Raw genomic sequence first — 16,512 nt, forward strand, 5'->3', positions numbered from 1 at the left:
TATCGAAAGAATTTAATAATTGTCAGACTTAAAAGCTCCTGAATTTTACAAAAAGTTATAGCCGGTTATACTCTCTTGACTTCATGGCTCTCATTGTTAAATTGAAGTTTTCTAAGAGGTATAGAATTGTCCACATTCTTGCAGTAAATTTTGCACAAATTTGTTTTAACTTGTGGGTTAGACTTCACAAAAATAAACAATCTGGAGGTGTAATTTTACACTAGAAAGCTTGTTTGTGTACATAACATTAATAAAAAATCAAACCTTTTAGTAGTTCGAGCGACTGACAAACTGTTTGTGCAAATTTCAGCTTTTAGTTTTTAGTCAGATTATAGTTTTTCAGCTTTTAGTTTTCAGCTTTCAAGTTTTTAGTCAAACAGACCAAAAATGATCATTAAGCGATATTTATGGCCAAGAGTGACTGGTGGCGTAAACTTAATTCAGAATATCTTGATTAAGGATTGTTAAATGCATGCTTGCCCCCCCCCCCCCCCCCCCAGAAAATAAATCGAGTCTTTTCTTAACTGAGTCAGCGGCGGATTTAGATCGATAGTTAAATATATAATTGTTGGCTCGCACTCCAGGAAGAAAAGGCACGCATGTGAATCAGTTTCTCCAGATAAATTTGAAATTTATGAAATTGAAAACAAACTGATGTCCTTGAAACTCTTAGAATTTCTAACTTATGATTGACACTTTTTGATAAATATAACCCGGTTTAAGAAAACTATCAATCGGCAAACTTTTCATTCTGCTGGCGAATCTGAAAACGAAAATCCAACGTCGGAACTAAAAGTTGATCACATTTATCTTGACCTTTATACTTTTGCTGTTCGATAGTGGAGTTAGCGTTGATTTAACAAGGGAACTTTAAAATGAACAATTTAAGTTCAGAAATCAATTCAGTTTTCCTGAAAAAAAAAAAGAAACATCATGACCTTAATAATAGTCAGAACTATCTCAATCGAAGTAAGTTTTAGTCGCCTATTCGCACTTTTGACGGATTTCATGTGTTTTTTGCCCTTCTTTTTAAATTGATCAGAAATTCAACAAGATGAGCTTACCTTGCAGCTCAAATCAAGTATGAGAAGGCTTCAATATGACAAATCAATGAACTCTATCTGAAGTTTATTTGTGGCTTCTGGAGTTGAGTTGAGAATACATGCGAGAACTCAACAATATGCGTAAGCGTAACCCAACAATATGCGAGAATACAATATACGTAACCCAACAATTCTTGAACCAACTTGAAACTAAATGAAGCAAAAATTTTGATGTCACTTACACTTTGCAGAAAAAAAATTATGGGGGAGGAAAATTTTCTGATTAAAGCGACCGTGAAAACTCAAGCCAATAACCTAAAAAAGTAAGTGCGAAAAATTATTACCTAAATAAGTGTCCCTCATCACTCAGATATGCATATTTGAGTCCAAGGTTAGAAAAAAAATGGTGCAGTAAATTTTTATTAATTATTTATTAATCTTTCATCAATTAAAGGTATGCCTAATTTACCATGCATTAATCTTTGAATTTCAAATTAACATTTCTATAGCAGTTAATGTCCAGTTAATGAATAGATAAAGAATGTTTTATAGATAAATCTTGAGGGAGTATACATTTCCCAGTTTATCTGCAGCAGATATGTTCGACAGTTTCACACGCGTGTCTTCGTTTCTTGAAACTGTTAGGCAGGAGACAGGTCCACTACATGAAAATTGGCCAACCTGAAAAACAACGTAAATAAAGACAAGTTAGAACAACAGCCTTAAATAACCATCTTACATACTGTTAGATTTAACACTTGTTTTAAAAAAATCAATTTTTTAAATCGGAAATAAAAGTTTGCAAGTTTTGTTTCAAGAAGTTAAATCTAAAAGCAACTGAAATCTTTCGTAAGCTGAATTTTAATTCATTCTTACTAACTTCTCCATTTTTTTACATGCACGAAATGTATTAAGGAGCTTGCCTGTATCAGACGTCTTTCTTTTGTACCATCTTTGTCAACTTCTTCTTTTCTCCACACTCTGATCTCGCAGTCGTCCCCAGCAGTTACTAGCAGGGCATGCGCCAATGAAATACACCTAACTGCTCCCTCGTGTGCCTGCAACAATTATTATCTCAAATCCGCACGTTCGAACAACCGTTAAGTTCAAAAAAACTTACACGCAAATTAGAGCACACTACAAATACAATGACCAGAAATAGTAAACGTGACTATGAGACAATGAACAAAGATTACTCGTGACAGGTACCTTGGTAGCCATTGTTTGTTCAACTTTCCACACCGAACTATTTCTCTTTTCGTACTCCTTCGGGCAGATCATGTGGACGAATCCATTCGCATCTCCAATGTAGAACAAGCCCTGTTCTCGTGCATCCACTTCAAAACAAGTCCACTGAGAAGAAGAGAATTCGTGACAAGTTTCTATTCTGTAACCTAGAAGAAAAATAAATATTTCAACACTGGGGCCAAATAAGATGACAGAGCGTTAAAAAACAGATTTAAGCCGGTTACACTCAAAACAATTCATTAATTTTAAAATTTTAACTTATCTGACAAAAAAAAGAACAGCCAATCGAGGATTGCAAAAGACTAATGAACGCAATTAAACATAAAAAAACACTGTTGAAAAAATCTCAACTTTTGAATTTCAAAGTAAAAAATAGATGCCCTTTAAGCTCTTTGAATTTCTAGAACAATTTATGATTGCCGCTTTTTTGATAACATTAACCCAAATTGAGAAAACTGGATCAACAGGCAGGGGCGGATTTAGGGGGGCGGACGCCCCCCCCCCTCAGGGATTCGACCCCCTGCCGACCCAAAGGGTCCCCCCTTTGATACTTTTTCAGAAATCCATTTTTGGCCGACCGACCGTAAAATTTTTTTAAAGGCTCTTTCGGCGCCAATATATATTAACTTTGAGGGGGAGCGCGCGCCAAAAAAACGCGATTTTTTTGTGAAAGTTTTTCCAAAAAGTGCCCAAAATAGGGGCAAAACAGTGCTTTGGGAGAGCTCGAAAAATCAATTTGATCGACCTAAAAAAAAGGTCGTCAAAATTTTGGAAAATTTTTTGAAAATCCGCCCCCCCTCCCCTCGAGAAAATCCTAGATCCGCCCCTGTCAACAGGTAAAGTTTTTTTCCGCTGGGAAATCTTTAGAAACAAATTCTACTTTCGAAACTAGAAAACGCTCACGAATTTTTGCGCCAACTGCACGTTCGTTTTTGGAGAGTGCTATTTACGTCACTTTCAGCAGATGAATTTCAATTGATCTCAAAAAATGCATTATACCTAAGTGCATCAATATTTTAAGATTTACCTGAAAAAAAATCAGTAGGACCTATATGATAGTCTTCACTACGTTCATTACTCTTAATCATTTAAATTTGATCAGATTGATTGAACTATCATTGCTTTGCACAGTCGTCAACCATAGTTTACCGGCTCTTCGGTCCGGAGTCTGGAACAAAGCGTTCGATGAGCTAACAAAACAATCGCGTTCATCCATACTACAGTGCAGGTTCCAGAAAGTCTTATTTGGCCCCTTCACTACCAGCCAATCAGTACGCCAGGGCTCATCTTTCAAAGATGGAGAGGCTGTGCTCCACAGATTCATTACGTTCTCTGGTCTGGAGACGCTTCGAGCTAATGCAGTCAATGAACCGTCCCAGCAACAGAACAATATTGGGTTCTTTTTGTCAATAAGGGACGACACTTTGCGTATATTGGCCACTGGAGATCCTAGATCAGTTGTCGACAACAAACTAGAACGCAACATTATCAAGTTTTCGTAAAAATTTCAGACACTTACTCAGCTTCATTAAAATAAAAATATTAAATTAGGCAACTTTTAAGGCTGAATTCATGATGCTTAATATGGAGTTGATCTATAATTCTCTCAATCTCCCCCTAATTCCACCCCGAGTAGAAAGAATAAAAGAATTTTTGTAAAAAAAGAAACACTTTCGAAGAAAGAACGACACACTCAATTCGCAGGTTGATCGCTTATAGTTTAAGTATACTTCCAGTCAGTCTCATTTTATTGCTCACAAAACCTCTCGAACATTTCTTCAACATTCCAGACTCACAGTAGAAATGAGAACAAACCTCAGTGATGCAATGGACCCGTAGGCCCCATTGTTTGCTTCCGTTATCTCCCAATTGTGCACTTTGCCATCACGTCCCGCACTCATCACGAACACTCTCTTTGCGTGCACAGCCACATTCACCCCACTCACAAACCCCTTGTGGTGCTTCGGGTGGACCGAATGGTTCATTGTGAGCCGTCTCCCCGAGGAGTGTTCGACTACTTGTAATTCACCAGCCACGTCTCCCACAACTACACGTGCAAGTGAGCTGACGACGTAGAAGTCAATAGCGGAGATCGTGACGTCACAGCATTTATTCACGCTTTTAGCACTGTCACTCTATACGAAATTTTTTTCAACCTTAATTGGAATTTTTTAATATTCTTTTTTTAATCTTTGTTTTCAATTTAAAAGATAATCAGCATCAAATTAGAATTTGAACTTCATTTTCTGATTCCACAACACTCTTTCTGCTTTGAAGACATTTGAAAACAGATTTTCGTAATAATCATATTGAATCCAACTAAATGAATGGCAGTGAACGTTGTTCAGTCTGAAGTGCTCATAAAACCTTGTTCAGTCTTATCATTCGTTGTTATTATTTAATGATATATACCTGAACTTTCAGGTCCCATTTGATCACGTTCGAATCACTCGCGCCTGAAAACACGCTCGAATCCTTGCTCTGTTCACATACACAATTGACCACTTCTGAGTGACCGACAAGAGACGAGGTCTGATCCCCGACCATGGGGTCAACGACAGTCGTGTGTCCATCTTCGTGTCCAATCACCAAATGCACTTCTTTTTTCGACTCTTCTTTCTTAGTCGGGATTTCTCTCTTGCTCTGAGCAGAAATTTCTTCATCCTTTTCTACTTCAGCAGCCCAATCTGCAATCTCTGAACAGACAAACATGTTTCGGACTTCGATAACAGTGTTTTTGTTCCGATTAACCAAAAGCAGTTTTAAATTTTTAGTAACTTCAAGGGCAGTCAAGTTTAGCCGATAGGCGTGCTACTCTGGAGTGGATTAATTTTTGAATTTGTTTATGGATTTAACTAAACATGTCTCAGCTTTTCGAAATAATAACTCGAGCGGACTTCGAGTTAGGGAAACTTCGCTTGATGTTGTTTTTGTTGGAAAATATGGCATTTATAAGATATTCTTGAAACATTTTTGGAGCTTTCTGAAAACTTTCAATAATTAAGTCTTATTTGAACTCACCCAGATTCATAACAGGTGAGTCCTCATCTGCCTCAGCTTTTATTCTGGCCTCACATACAAGCGTAGATATGCTTGCACTTGCCGGCGAAGTGAATTGATTGGACGCCAATATGGACCCTGTGGAGTATCTCCAGCACTTCACAACGCCTTCGCTGTCACTCGATACAATCAAATCAGCATCGTTCTAAAAAACATTTCAGAATGACCCATCAACAAACATATGCTGAAAACATCTGTAAAATGCTTGTTATGTTGTTTTTCCAACCCGACAGAGCAGCTGTCACATTTTAAGGAAACGAAATGCGAAATGCTTCAGCCGTGCAAAGTGAAAGCACTAATCAAATTAAAACTAGCGAACAGAGACAGCTGGAAAAGTGTTTATGAATTACAAGAAACCAAAAAATATATCTTTTTTTCTGATCATTTCAAGGGAAAGCATATCACGGTAAATCTCGTTGAATTTCGCAATATTGACACTTTTTTGATAAAAACTGACCCATATTTTGCGCACTATTTACACTTTTTTTCTTGGAGAGCTTCATGTGCATTCCTTACCACTGTCTGACCTGGAAGTCAAAGAATCAGTTCACTTCCGCTTATAAACTAGCCAAATTTTCCGCTTGCGCCACCTAATCCTCGAAATACCGCTCTTATCGATGTCAAAACCATCATTTATAACTACCTAGATCTGTGTAATAAAATGGAGCTAATTAGATAATGAATACAAAAATTCAGTTCCTTTTTGCAATCTTTTTTTCAATGCAATGGCTCGTTTATGCAATAGTCAGGCGTTGAGAAAATAAAACATCAACTGATATTGGAAATTACCTCTTTTAAATCACAGTAATTTGCTTCTTGCTAGTCCGCCCATACCCAATAAAGCGAAGGAACTAAGACATAGGATCGATTGTTTCAGCGCTATTTTAAGCATCTCAAAACCACAGGGAATATACTTATGTCGGCAAAATAATGTGGGAATCTGAAATCCTTTTTCGAAACTAGAAGTCGATCACGCGCATTTCGTGACCCTTACATTTTTGCTGTTTGATACTGGAGTTTGCCTTCCTTTTAACAAAACAAATGAACTGAACTCAAAAACAAATCAAAAGACAAACCTCGAAAAATTAAATTTGAGCTAAACAAAAACAAAATTTGAACTATTTCTGAAAAAAAAAACGTAAATAAAAATCATTCACGTTCATCGACTCTTGAAAAAACTTCGCTTTGTTGAACGGAAAAATTAAATGTTTGATTATTTATTTAAATGAGGCAAGACGCCATATTTACAAACCGCCATACCATATCTTGGAGCCGAAATTACATCAAAATTATGTAACAAATGCATAACACCAGTGACAATCTGTTGTTATGTTACATAAAAATGTTTATGTTCAGCTTGTTGAAATGGTAATATTATTTTCGGCTTGTTAGCTGACCACCATAATTTCGATTAGCTAAAATATAAACAACTAGGGTTGACGAGAAAAAGTTGAAACACTTCACTATTTAGACATTTTGTAAGACAAACTTTCACTAAGCTTGGCTCAATTAGCTTGTTTACGCACATTTTACAATCCAGCTTCAGTATTAATTAACATACGGGCCACCGACAAATCAAATTTCAGAAAAAAATTTCGTATTCAAGCGTATTTTCTTTATTTACTTTCAAATCTGGAACCATAAATGATTATCAGATGAAATCGAGTGATGCATCATCATATTAAAATCATTTCAACCAAATTTGAGCAGTAGTTTCAAAGTTTATCCGATGTCAAGAAAAATCGAGTAACAATTTTTGGTTATATTTTCCACAAAAAAACGAAGTTAAGGCCAACGCCAGCCAAAACCGCTTCAAGTCAATAAAATTCCACGCCGCAGCCAGACCTTTGCAAGCTTCTTGCTCGGAAACAGTCTATTTTAGTTTTTTTTTGATAAAATGTTTCCAAAAAACGGACAACAACTGCTAACTTTATTTTTTTTTGGCCTCATCATACTGGCTCAATGAATTCAATCGTATTCTATTTATTAAGTTTCAAAACTGCATAATTCATTCGAAGTGCAGTCCATTATGTAAATGCCCTCCAGTTAATTTTTTTTTGCAAATCACGGCGGCTAAATCATTCGCATTACAGACTTGAAATTTTATTTCAGCGACAATGCATAATGGGCTTAATACATATCTATTTTGTAAACAAATAGCGTGCAAAGCTTCAGAAAAATCATTTAGCTAGCAAATGATATTCTAATTCCCTAAATTATAATCCTCACTTTCCCAGGAGCAATATGTCCCTATGAAATTTCGATTGAGCGAATTGATGTTAAATTCCAATTAAAAAATAGTCAATGTGATTTTGACTTAGAGACATAAGTCTGATAGCGATACTCTGTACTTTAAGTGCCCTTAAGCTCAACGTCATTTCATTGCTTTAAAAACTTCTCTCTAGATTTGGATCAACAGATTCAACCCAACTGAAACCAAATTACCATGACTAATTAAACCCTTTTATCGCATTTAGCCCATGAGGGAGATTTATGCAAATGTCTGCAAACAGTCCTAGCGCTGACTAATGCTATTTAGATATTATCATCGGTATTTTTCAACCAAATTAAAACTATTTGGTTACATTCAACTATCTGTGGAATTAAATTCAGATAAGATTCAGAAAAAAGGATTCACACGTGATTTCAATTATCAACATCATATCATGTTATGTTGGGTAGGAAGTGGTGTAAATAGCGTCTTCTAACCAATTAGTAAGACCAAAAAAGCTCGTATAATAATAACAAGACTGCTCGTATCAGGGCGAAGCCCTGAATGTTCCGACTGCCTTTTAAGGTTTATGGAGCAGCAGTAAAAGCATTAAAAAAATAAAATAAAATAAAATGAAAATTTTTTCTAAAATTTGAAATTTTTTGTGAAAATCATCCCCCCACACGCCATATAGAGTACAAAAAGAGAGATTTCGTTCCTTGTAACAAATCAATTATGGCAAATAAGCTTCTTTTAACCAATTTGGAACGATTATAAGACGGATTAACTCTCCGCTTACGCGTTAATAGCGCGAAATATATCGCGCGTTAATTGTCCCAAATTGGCCAAAATGGCAATCTTTAAACCCCCATAACTTTACGAAAAATGATCACAGGTGAAATATCTTTTCAAATTTAAGCTCAGGACAACAATAACTTTTGAAGGATATAAAAAAATTCCGTCAAAAATGGCTAGTTAAAAAGTCGAAATTTGTCTGAAGAAAAAAAACCCACCCCGAGCACAAATATTCCGTTACTTTCGTATCGAAAGTCGGAACAATAAATGTAAGTTTCTGCGATTCGCAGAGGCTCTATGATAGGCTTTGCAGCCTGTGTAAGCGTAGTCCGTTTCTCTTATTTCCTCACATTCCAGACTGAGTTATTTCGTTGAGCGGAGTCCTTTTTTTTGCGATTGTGGATTATGGGTCAATTTTTGCGTCTAGAATTTACATGTGGTAGCACTATTACAGCCGGAATTGGTCAAGCTGTGGTAGACCTGCAGCTAGAGGTCAAGTGAGAGCTCGTCCTCTTCATCTATCATTGCCATGGCAGTGAATCAATTACACGAATTGAACGCCTAGCCACTATACTAAGTCGAACTGGTAAGGCGTTCAATTTGCATAGGAATGAAAACCTGATTGTTCGAACTGATCTTTAGCGTCGATGAAAAAGTTTTTCTTAGAAAAAACTGTGGGAAACATGAAAAAATTTCAAAATGTTTGTTTTTTCAGTACCATCTCTTAATTTATCCTTCTACACGCTATGTTAAGTACAGAGTGATACAAGTTGGTATGGTAATTGATTAATAAAAGCAATTTAGTGATTTCAATCCAACTTGAAATGATTTGATTTGCTGGTGACACATTGGAAAGGGCAAAATATATTGCGCGTTTATTATCTCACGTTGACATATTATGATCAAAGTAGCCCCAAATTCAATCCCCAATAACCTTAGAACCAAAATTTGCTAGAAAAATTTAACACAAATCGAAACAGATCAGCTAAAAAACCTGGAATTAAAATTTGTCTGGAGAACAAAAAATCCCGAGCACAAATATTCTGTCACTTTGTTGAAAAATCGGAACGAATAGCTTGCGTCAAGACATTTCACAATAATTTCTGCGCCATATTTAATAGCCGGTTTACGTGTGAACACGACGAAGTGCAGCGCGTGTTTATGGTCCCAAATATGCAAATCAGCATTAAATTTTTAAAACAAAAATTTCTGAAATATAAATTTTTGAAAAACACCCTTCACATTCTATAAAAAGTACAAAAGTACAAAGTGATATATTTCGCATATAGCAAAGTACTAAATAGACTAAATAGAAAGCTTCAACTCAATTTCGAACGATTTCTAAGACGGATTAAATCTCCGCTTTATTAGCAAGAAATAGATCGCACGTTAAATGTCTCAAATGGTCAAACTTTGAACCCCCATAACTTTGCAAAAAATGATCAGAAGTCAAATATCTTTTTCAATTTCTCAAGACAACAATACATGTTGAATGATTTTTAAAGATTCCGTAAAAAAATTGCTGGAGAAAAAACCACCCTGAGCTCAAATATTCCGTCTCTTTCTTAAGTCAGAACAATTAGGATCAATCAAGATAAAAACGTCGTAGTCAAGTTCATTAATGACGTTTAAATCTTCATATACCAGTAAAATTCACGATTCAAGGAAACAAATTTTCAGAGCGTAAAGAAGTGATATGAACTTTCAACAAACAGAATTTTTTCGATAGAAATTTGATAGGCTAATTAATCGACCACGAAGTGGTAAGGAACTATGTGCTTTGTATGTTTTCTTCTCAATTCTGACGGCTAAAAAAAGTTTGAAGGGAGTCCAGGGTTGCATCATATTCAATCCCTATAATCGTAATTCGGATACCAAAAAACGAGAGATTGAACTAGACAATTTTATAAGTCTGCAATTTTTTCATTAATCTAGTAATTATTACCTCTCATTTGGCAGCGTTTTACGTAACTCAATCGCATTTAGGTAAAAAATAAACGACAAATATTTCAGCAAAAGAAAAACAATGTTCTGTATCTTATTTGCTTTACTCCAATGGCTGAGGTCCGCATATTCTGTACTATTTCTACAATATTAGTCAGATCAAACACTTCAACATTTAAAATAAAAATTCAACAAAACTAGTTGGGTAAGATTTGGACTAACAAAATACTTGACGTATTGTATAGCCGAGTTGTGGCCTGTCAATGTGTATGCAGCACAATTAGCATCAATCACTGCTCTTTCTTCTTTCCCTTTCTTGTCGCCCTCTTTCATCACCAGGTGGTTTATCCTCTTCCAAACTCTGATTGAGTTGTCTGCCGAGCCAGTGACGACTACTTCTTCACTGGCATCCAGACACGTGACCCAGTCTTCATGAGCATTTTGGATCACTTGCACTGGTCCTTTGCCGTTTTTGATTTTCTTCATGTCCCAAAGAGCCACTTTCTGCAATCATTTAGCACATTTATTATTAAGTCAGTTAAGGTATAAAGGATATCCAAGCATTAAGGTACTTTATTAACCTAAATTGCAAAAGTATATCGAAATTTAGATGCCCGGCAGCTGATATCAAACTCAATGCCGACATACGTCTTTGCGGTTAATGAAACGTTTTTATTACGGTTTTTTTTTCATAAAAATTTAGGTGATAAAAATAGGTGATCATTTCTTAATCACTGATTTGAAAATCGATGGGTCTTTTATGCTTATTCGATGTTTGACGCAGAGGCGAGACAGCTTCGCAACACTTGCGATACAAGGCAAGTTGTCGACAGAAAATGAATGAACACAGAGGCGAAGCTGCGCTTCGCAAACACTTGCGACAACACGACCAAAAAGCAGCTCTATCTATAAAAAGTAGAAATAAGCGTCGAATTACCAAAAACTCGGATACGTGTCGGATTCAAATCTGCGATCTACTGCAATCAAATGATTTTGAGTCTCACGCACTATCCACTCAGCTACGCAAGCTTAACAACCAAGAAACAGTAGTCACGAATAAAGCCGCTACATATGCTAATAAATTGCCAATGCCATTTAGCAAAAATGGCACCAAATACAAATAGACACAATGCTGCAAATAATAATTTGGAATATAAAAAACTGAAGGCAACCACACTAAATTTGCATCACAACAATCACGACCACAACAAATCGCAAAGCACAAAGCCACATTATGTATAAATTACGCATTTCAAAAAATTGCTTGATACATTAAGTTAGAAAAATTCTGAAATCGAGTTTTCATTATTGTTATGTTGTTTGAAACAAATCACCTTTACGGTTCATTTGATGAATTAAAAATGCATCAACTGTGTTAACTTATCATCATTCGAATGTCAAAGCAGATGCTATGAAAAAGCTGTCAAGGCGTCACCAAAAGTGGCACCAATATTTCTGACTTAGGCTGGAAAAAAAAAGAAAGTTCGCACTAATACACATGGGTTCGCAAGTTTAAAAAACGTTCAAAACAGCAACATAGCCAACAGACAGTCGGAAAAAAAGCCAATAACGCAAAAAAGAGAAAACAATTTTCGAACTTCCAGGAAAACAGATTGATTAAATTAACACAATGAGAAAACAGGATCAATAGCTAAAATTTTTAATTCGCTTGGAAACCTGAAAATTAAATTCCATTTTCGAAAATTCTGCTGTTCGATAAAGTACTGCTGTTGGATAAACGACACTTTTGCTGTTCGATAACGGAGTTGGTCTTCCTTTTAACAAAGGAAATGAGCTGAATTAAAAAAAAATCAAAAGCCAAACTGCGAAAAAAAATCATCCCGAAAAAAATCTCACCGCCTATACATGAGTCTTGAAGAAGTTAATTTTGAGATAAACATTACCAGGAAAACAATTTCCAGTATCCACAGTTGAATTAATATCGAAACAAAATTGCGCAAGGGTAACTATGCCGATAACATTAGTTTAATATTTAAGGTTCAATACAGAGGCGAAGCTGCGCTTCGCAAACACAAGCGAGGAAAATGTAAAAAAGCTTTGAACGGGAAAATCAAAGTGAAATAAGACAGATTCAAAATACACCTTGAAAAAAAATTGTTGAGAGTAGAAGTTTTATTTTCTCACATCTGCTCTACGACCGTTTGTTATTTTTCTAACATTAGCAACTAATAAAGCAGCTACAGTTTTTATCAAATGCAAATTGCCAATGTTATGCAGCAAAAATTCGACCAAAAAAATACTTAAATGTTCTGGATTTGAATATCAGACCTGTTGATTAGGAGTCTCACGTCCTCGCATCTGCCCTACGGTCGCTCGGAAGTAAACTAGTGGCCAAACTAATTTTGGATCTACCAGCTCTAATAATTCAATCACATATTTTACGGACACGGAAATGCATAATTTTCAAAATAAGGGACTTTATGTTAACCCTAGAGTTTCTCTGCTTATCTATGGGATGAAAGGCAAATTTAAAAGAAAAAAATACTATTCGCTTTTCCAATTGAAGTCTATCTCAGGTTAAGCTGGGTAGTTTTTGAAAAAGTGAAAAAGGTTCCATAAATCGATCGAAAATTCAAAAATCGAACTTTTCCTAAATCCAAAAAAAAATCGCTAAATAAGCATGGAACTAGCTTCTGATTTCTACACCCGGGTTTTCAGATAGAAGATTTCGACACCCTGATTTTTTAGATGGAACCCTTAATATCAGATTTAGCTAGAAGTTTTCGATAATAGTGACAAATTTTCTAAAAGGGTAAAAACTTAAAAACGAATTTTTCCGAAGTCCATATCAGCTTTTCTACAGAAGAGTAACAGGGTAAAACAGATAACGCAGGGAAAGTCTAAGCACCATGTCAGTTTTATTGATCTATTAACATCAGAATCAGCAAATTCGTTTTTCGAAAAAAGAAAAGCTTTCCAAAAAACGGGCATACTGTTTTTCAAAATGCAGGGCATAGCCGTTTGCACAGATAAGATCGGATTAACTGATTTTTTTTGGTTAAACACAAACACTCAAAAAAGTTTCAAAAATAAACCAATATGTCAAAAATGGGCTTGTTTGAGGCATGCCGAATTTAGGGATTAGCCTCTTGAGAGATCCCTCTATATTGTTCTTTTGATTGACACCTACATCTCAAGTTTGTGCGTTCAATATTTGCGTTCAAAAATGAAAAGAAAAAAATCAAAAAATAGGCCAAAATCTCCCTATTGAAACTTTCGAAGGCTGCAGTGAGTAAGGTAACATAAAAGAAGACTAGCGAAATATACAGGCACAAAGAAAAGCAGCCGGCTTTTCCATTGTTACCAATTTTTTGAAAATCGGTACAGTAGTTTGAGAAAAATTGAAACTTCTGCAAAAAGTGCAAAAATTTTCCAAAGTGTTGCAAAAAACAACGAAAAACAACATATCCCATTTATGTTCATTATACATGTTTTTTTTTCAAATCGAAACTAACACTAGCCAAAAAAAGCAGCAACATATGCCATTAAATTGGTTATGCTTAAATATGATTAAATTCAAATATACCAAAAAAGCCACCAAGTGAGTACTTTTATTAGCGACTTAGGTGATAAACAATTCTTCGTAATCATACACTACGCTTCGCTTATGTTAAAGCTATGAAACGTTTGAAAACTCCAAGTTTTTAGGTCTCCTCAACACAGAGACGCCAACAAACTTTTTCGCCCGTTAAATAAGGCAATCAGAGGCAGCTAAGCCAATATAGTATAATCGGAAACCTTTCAAGTCATTGAGTAAATCAAAACAATGAAATCGGTCAAAGCAATTTTACAGGCAATGAAAAAAGAACATAGTACCAGTAAATAACAGTAATAACAACTATTAGCTAATTTTGAATTTTCCAGAAATTGTGCATATCAGCACAAATAATACAGTGATTCTGTTTCACAAAATTTTTTTTCGAAAGAAGTCAATATTCCAACTTTATCACGCTTGCTACTCGCAAGCGTAGACAACTTAAAATTAAATTTTCAACTATTTACAGAGTACCGTTGTTGTTTTCTGGTTAAAACTTAAGACTTTTCCCGGATTTTTTAACTTCAGGCGGTGGGCATCAAGCCACTTCAAGAAACCCGGCGTTTCTTTTCTCGGCTGATTTTACCTAGTGTACTATTATCAATTTCAGGCGGTTTGCCGGCTCCTCCGAGCTGCTTGAAATTTGCACTTACCCTGTCTTTAGCTGCTGAGAAGAGAGTACGGTCCACAAATGCTAAATGGGTGAGGGGTCCCTCATGGGCGCTCTGCACAGTGAACAGTCTCTCGAGGTGTACAGGTGCAAAATGATCACTCGCATCGCGACTTCTGCACAAAAACTAACTATTAATCGTCCATAATCCTTCCATAGATTATCGTTATAGCGTCAAATTTAAAGGAGTTTAATGACCGATAAAGAGTCTATAAAAAATCGATGCTCGACAAACAATCCTAGTCCAGCGAACCCTAAGAAGAACTGCACGCTTACGAAATTTGGCTAGACTCCACTTTGAACAAGTCCACATTTCCATACTCGGATCCCACACTCACAACCCAGAAAATTTTCTCTTTAACTGGTACTATTCCAACACCCAGACAAGTTTGCTTCTCAGAGGAGTAGAAATCATACTGGACACCACTGAAGGAGCTTTTTTTCTTCGTTTTCTCTGTAGCCACGCCTATCTTCTCAACAGTGAACTTAACATCTGAGTTGAAATGCCACGTAGAAATAGGCCGTGAAGCGGTTTTAGGATAACAGTATGCAATGAAGAGACGTCTTTCGCTTACGACTAAAAGCGAGTTATCAATCCACTCTATAAATTGAAGAATGGCTTTGAAATCCTGTGGGAATCGGGTAGACTTGAGTATCTTGTAAGTTGAGCCACTAAAAACACAAATGTAAGTTTAAGTCAAGTATTTTGGATGTCAACCGTAAGTCTAGTCAACTATGCAACCTTTATTATAGTTAAACCTTTTACAGGCTATTTATGAAATTGCGAAGCGTTTAATTTATAACAGCTGATTGCAAAATCCTGTTTGCTGAGACTTAAAAAATGTCAGATCAAAACACAGAAAATGAACATTTGAAAAGCAGGGAAAATTTCTCTTGCAAAGTTTGTACCATGCAACTGAAATGTTCCCGTCAGCTAGAAGCACAGCAAATAGCGTCTGGTTTTTACAAAATGCAACACTCTTCACGGAGACATCCTGAGTGTCCTCTCGTCTACTACTCTTCGAAACAATCGCATTAGACGGATTGTCTTCAGTCAGAGTTTGTTGTCTCACGTCTAGAGCTGTGATCTCTTTGCCCAGGTCACTTCTCCATACCCTTAATTGACCGTCACTGCCAGTTCCCACCAACATTTGGCCGCCTGAAATAGATTAAAAAATTAACAATCTGGGCAAAAACTACGAGGCAACAAATTGTAGAAAAATCATGAATTTAACTATGCATCGTGATGATAAAACAAAAATTCAGCAGCGGCACCAGGCTTGACATAAATATGCGGCGCATAACCCCGCATAATTAGCCTTCAATTCGAAATCGAAGAATACCGCAGAAATTTTGCATAATTGAAGGATTTCGAGCAAACTTTTCGAATTTTTCCGAAAATTTTATAGAGATGGCATTGAATTTTTTGACGCTTCAAAAATTCGACGCTTAAAAAGCTCAAGTACCCAAAAAAAATCAAAATTAAATTAAAGGAAAATTTTTGGGTTTAATTCTGTTGGGAGGGTGGTCAAAATACTTATTTGGCAAAAATCTGAATTTTTTGGCTAAAATTTTCATACTTTTTTCCCGTGGAATTTTATATTTGTAGAAATGCCCACATAATTAATAAAAACTACCCGCAGTCCGAACTGCATAATTTAACTACTTATGCCCGCTGATTTTTGCCAAGCCTGTTGGCAGCATTATTCTTGATTGTTTACTTCATATCGCGTGTTTTTCAGCCGTATGGATAACGGAGCTGTAATTGTTTCGAATTCTTGTAATGATACAATAATATGGGCAGTATCTTATAAATACCAGTTTCTTTTGAATAAGCAGAGGATCAAATTTCTATCATATCAACATCTTCCTAGAATTAAATCGAAAATTATGTCTGATCCGAGCATAGAAAAGAATTCAAACTGATTTTGCAAGAATTAATTGGAAAGACTAAGATCTTGCTCAAAAAGATTATCATGTCCGA

General features: G+C 35.8%; 1 protein-coding gene across 1 annotated transcript; it reads right to left on the reverse strand.

Moving 5' to 3' along the window:
* Window positions 1-1,454: 1,454 nt before the first annotated feature.
* On the reverse strand, window positions 1,455-15,683 carry LOC134841399 (uncharacterized). Its single transcript, XM_063857363.1, has 11 exons — window positions 15,438-15,683; window positions 14,805-15,200; window positions 14,512-14,644; window positions 10,525-10,806; window positions 5,313-5,496; window positions 4,704-4,987; window positions 4,107-4,426; window positions 3,441-3,763; window positions 2,253-2,437; window positions 1,967-2,101; window positions 1,455-1,724 (listed from the first exon to the last, which is right to left on the reverse strand). Exons 1-11 carry the CDS (start codon window positions 15,677-15,679, stop codon window positions 1,590-1,592), a joined length of 2,619 nt encoding a protein of 872 aa, XP_063713433.1. The 5' UTR covers window positions 15,680-15,683; the 3' UTR covers window positions 1,455-1,589.
* Between the last annotated feature and the right edge of the window lie 829 nt (window positions 15,684-16,512).

Source organism: Symsagittifera roscoffensis, chromosome 3 (assembly GCF_963678635.1).
Source record: "Symsagittifera roscoffensis chromosome 3, txSymRosc1.1, whole genome shotgun sequence".
In the NCBI taxonomy this organism is placed as follows: Eukaryota; Metazoa; Xenacoelomorpha; order Acoela; family Convolutidae; genus Symsagittifera; species Symsagittifera roscoffensis.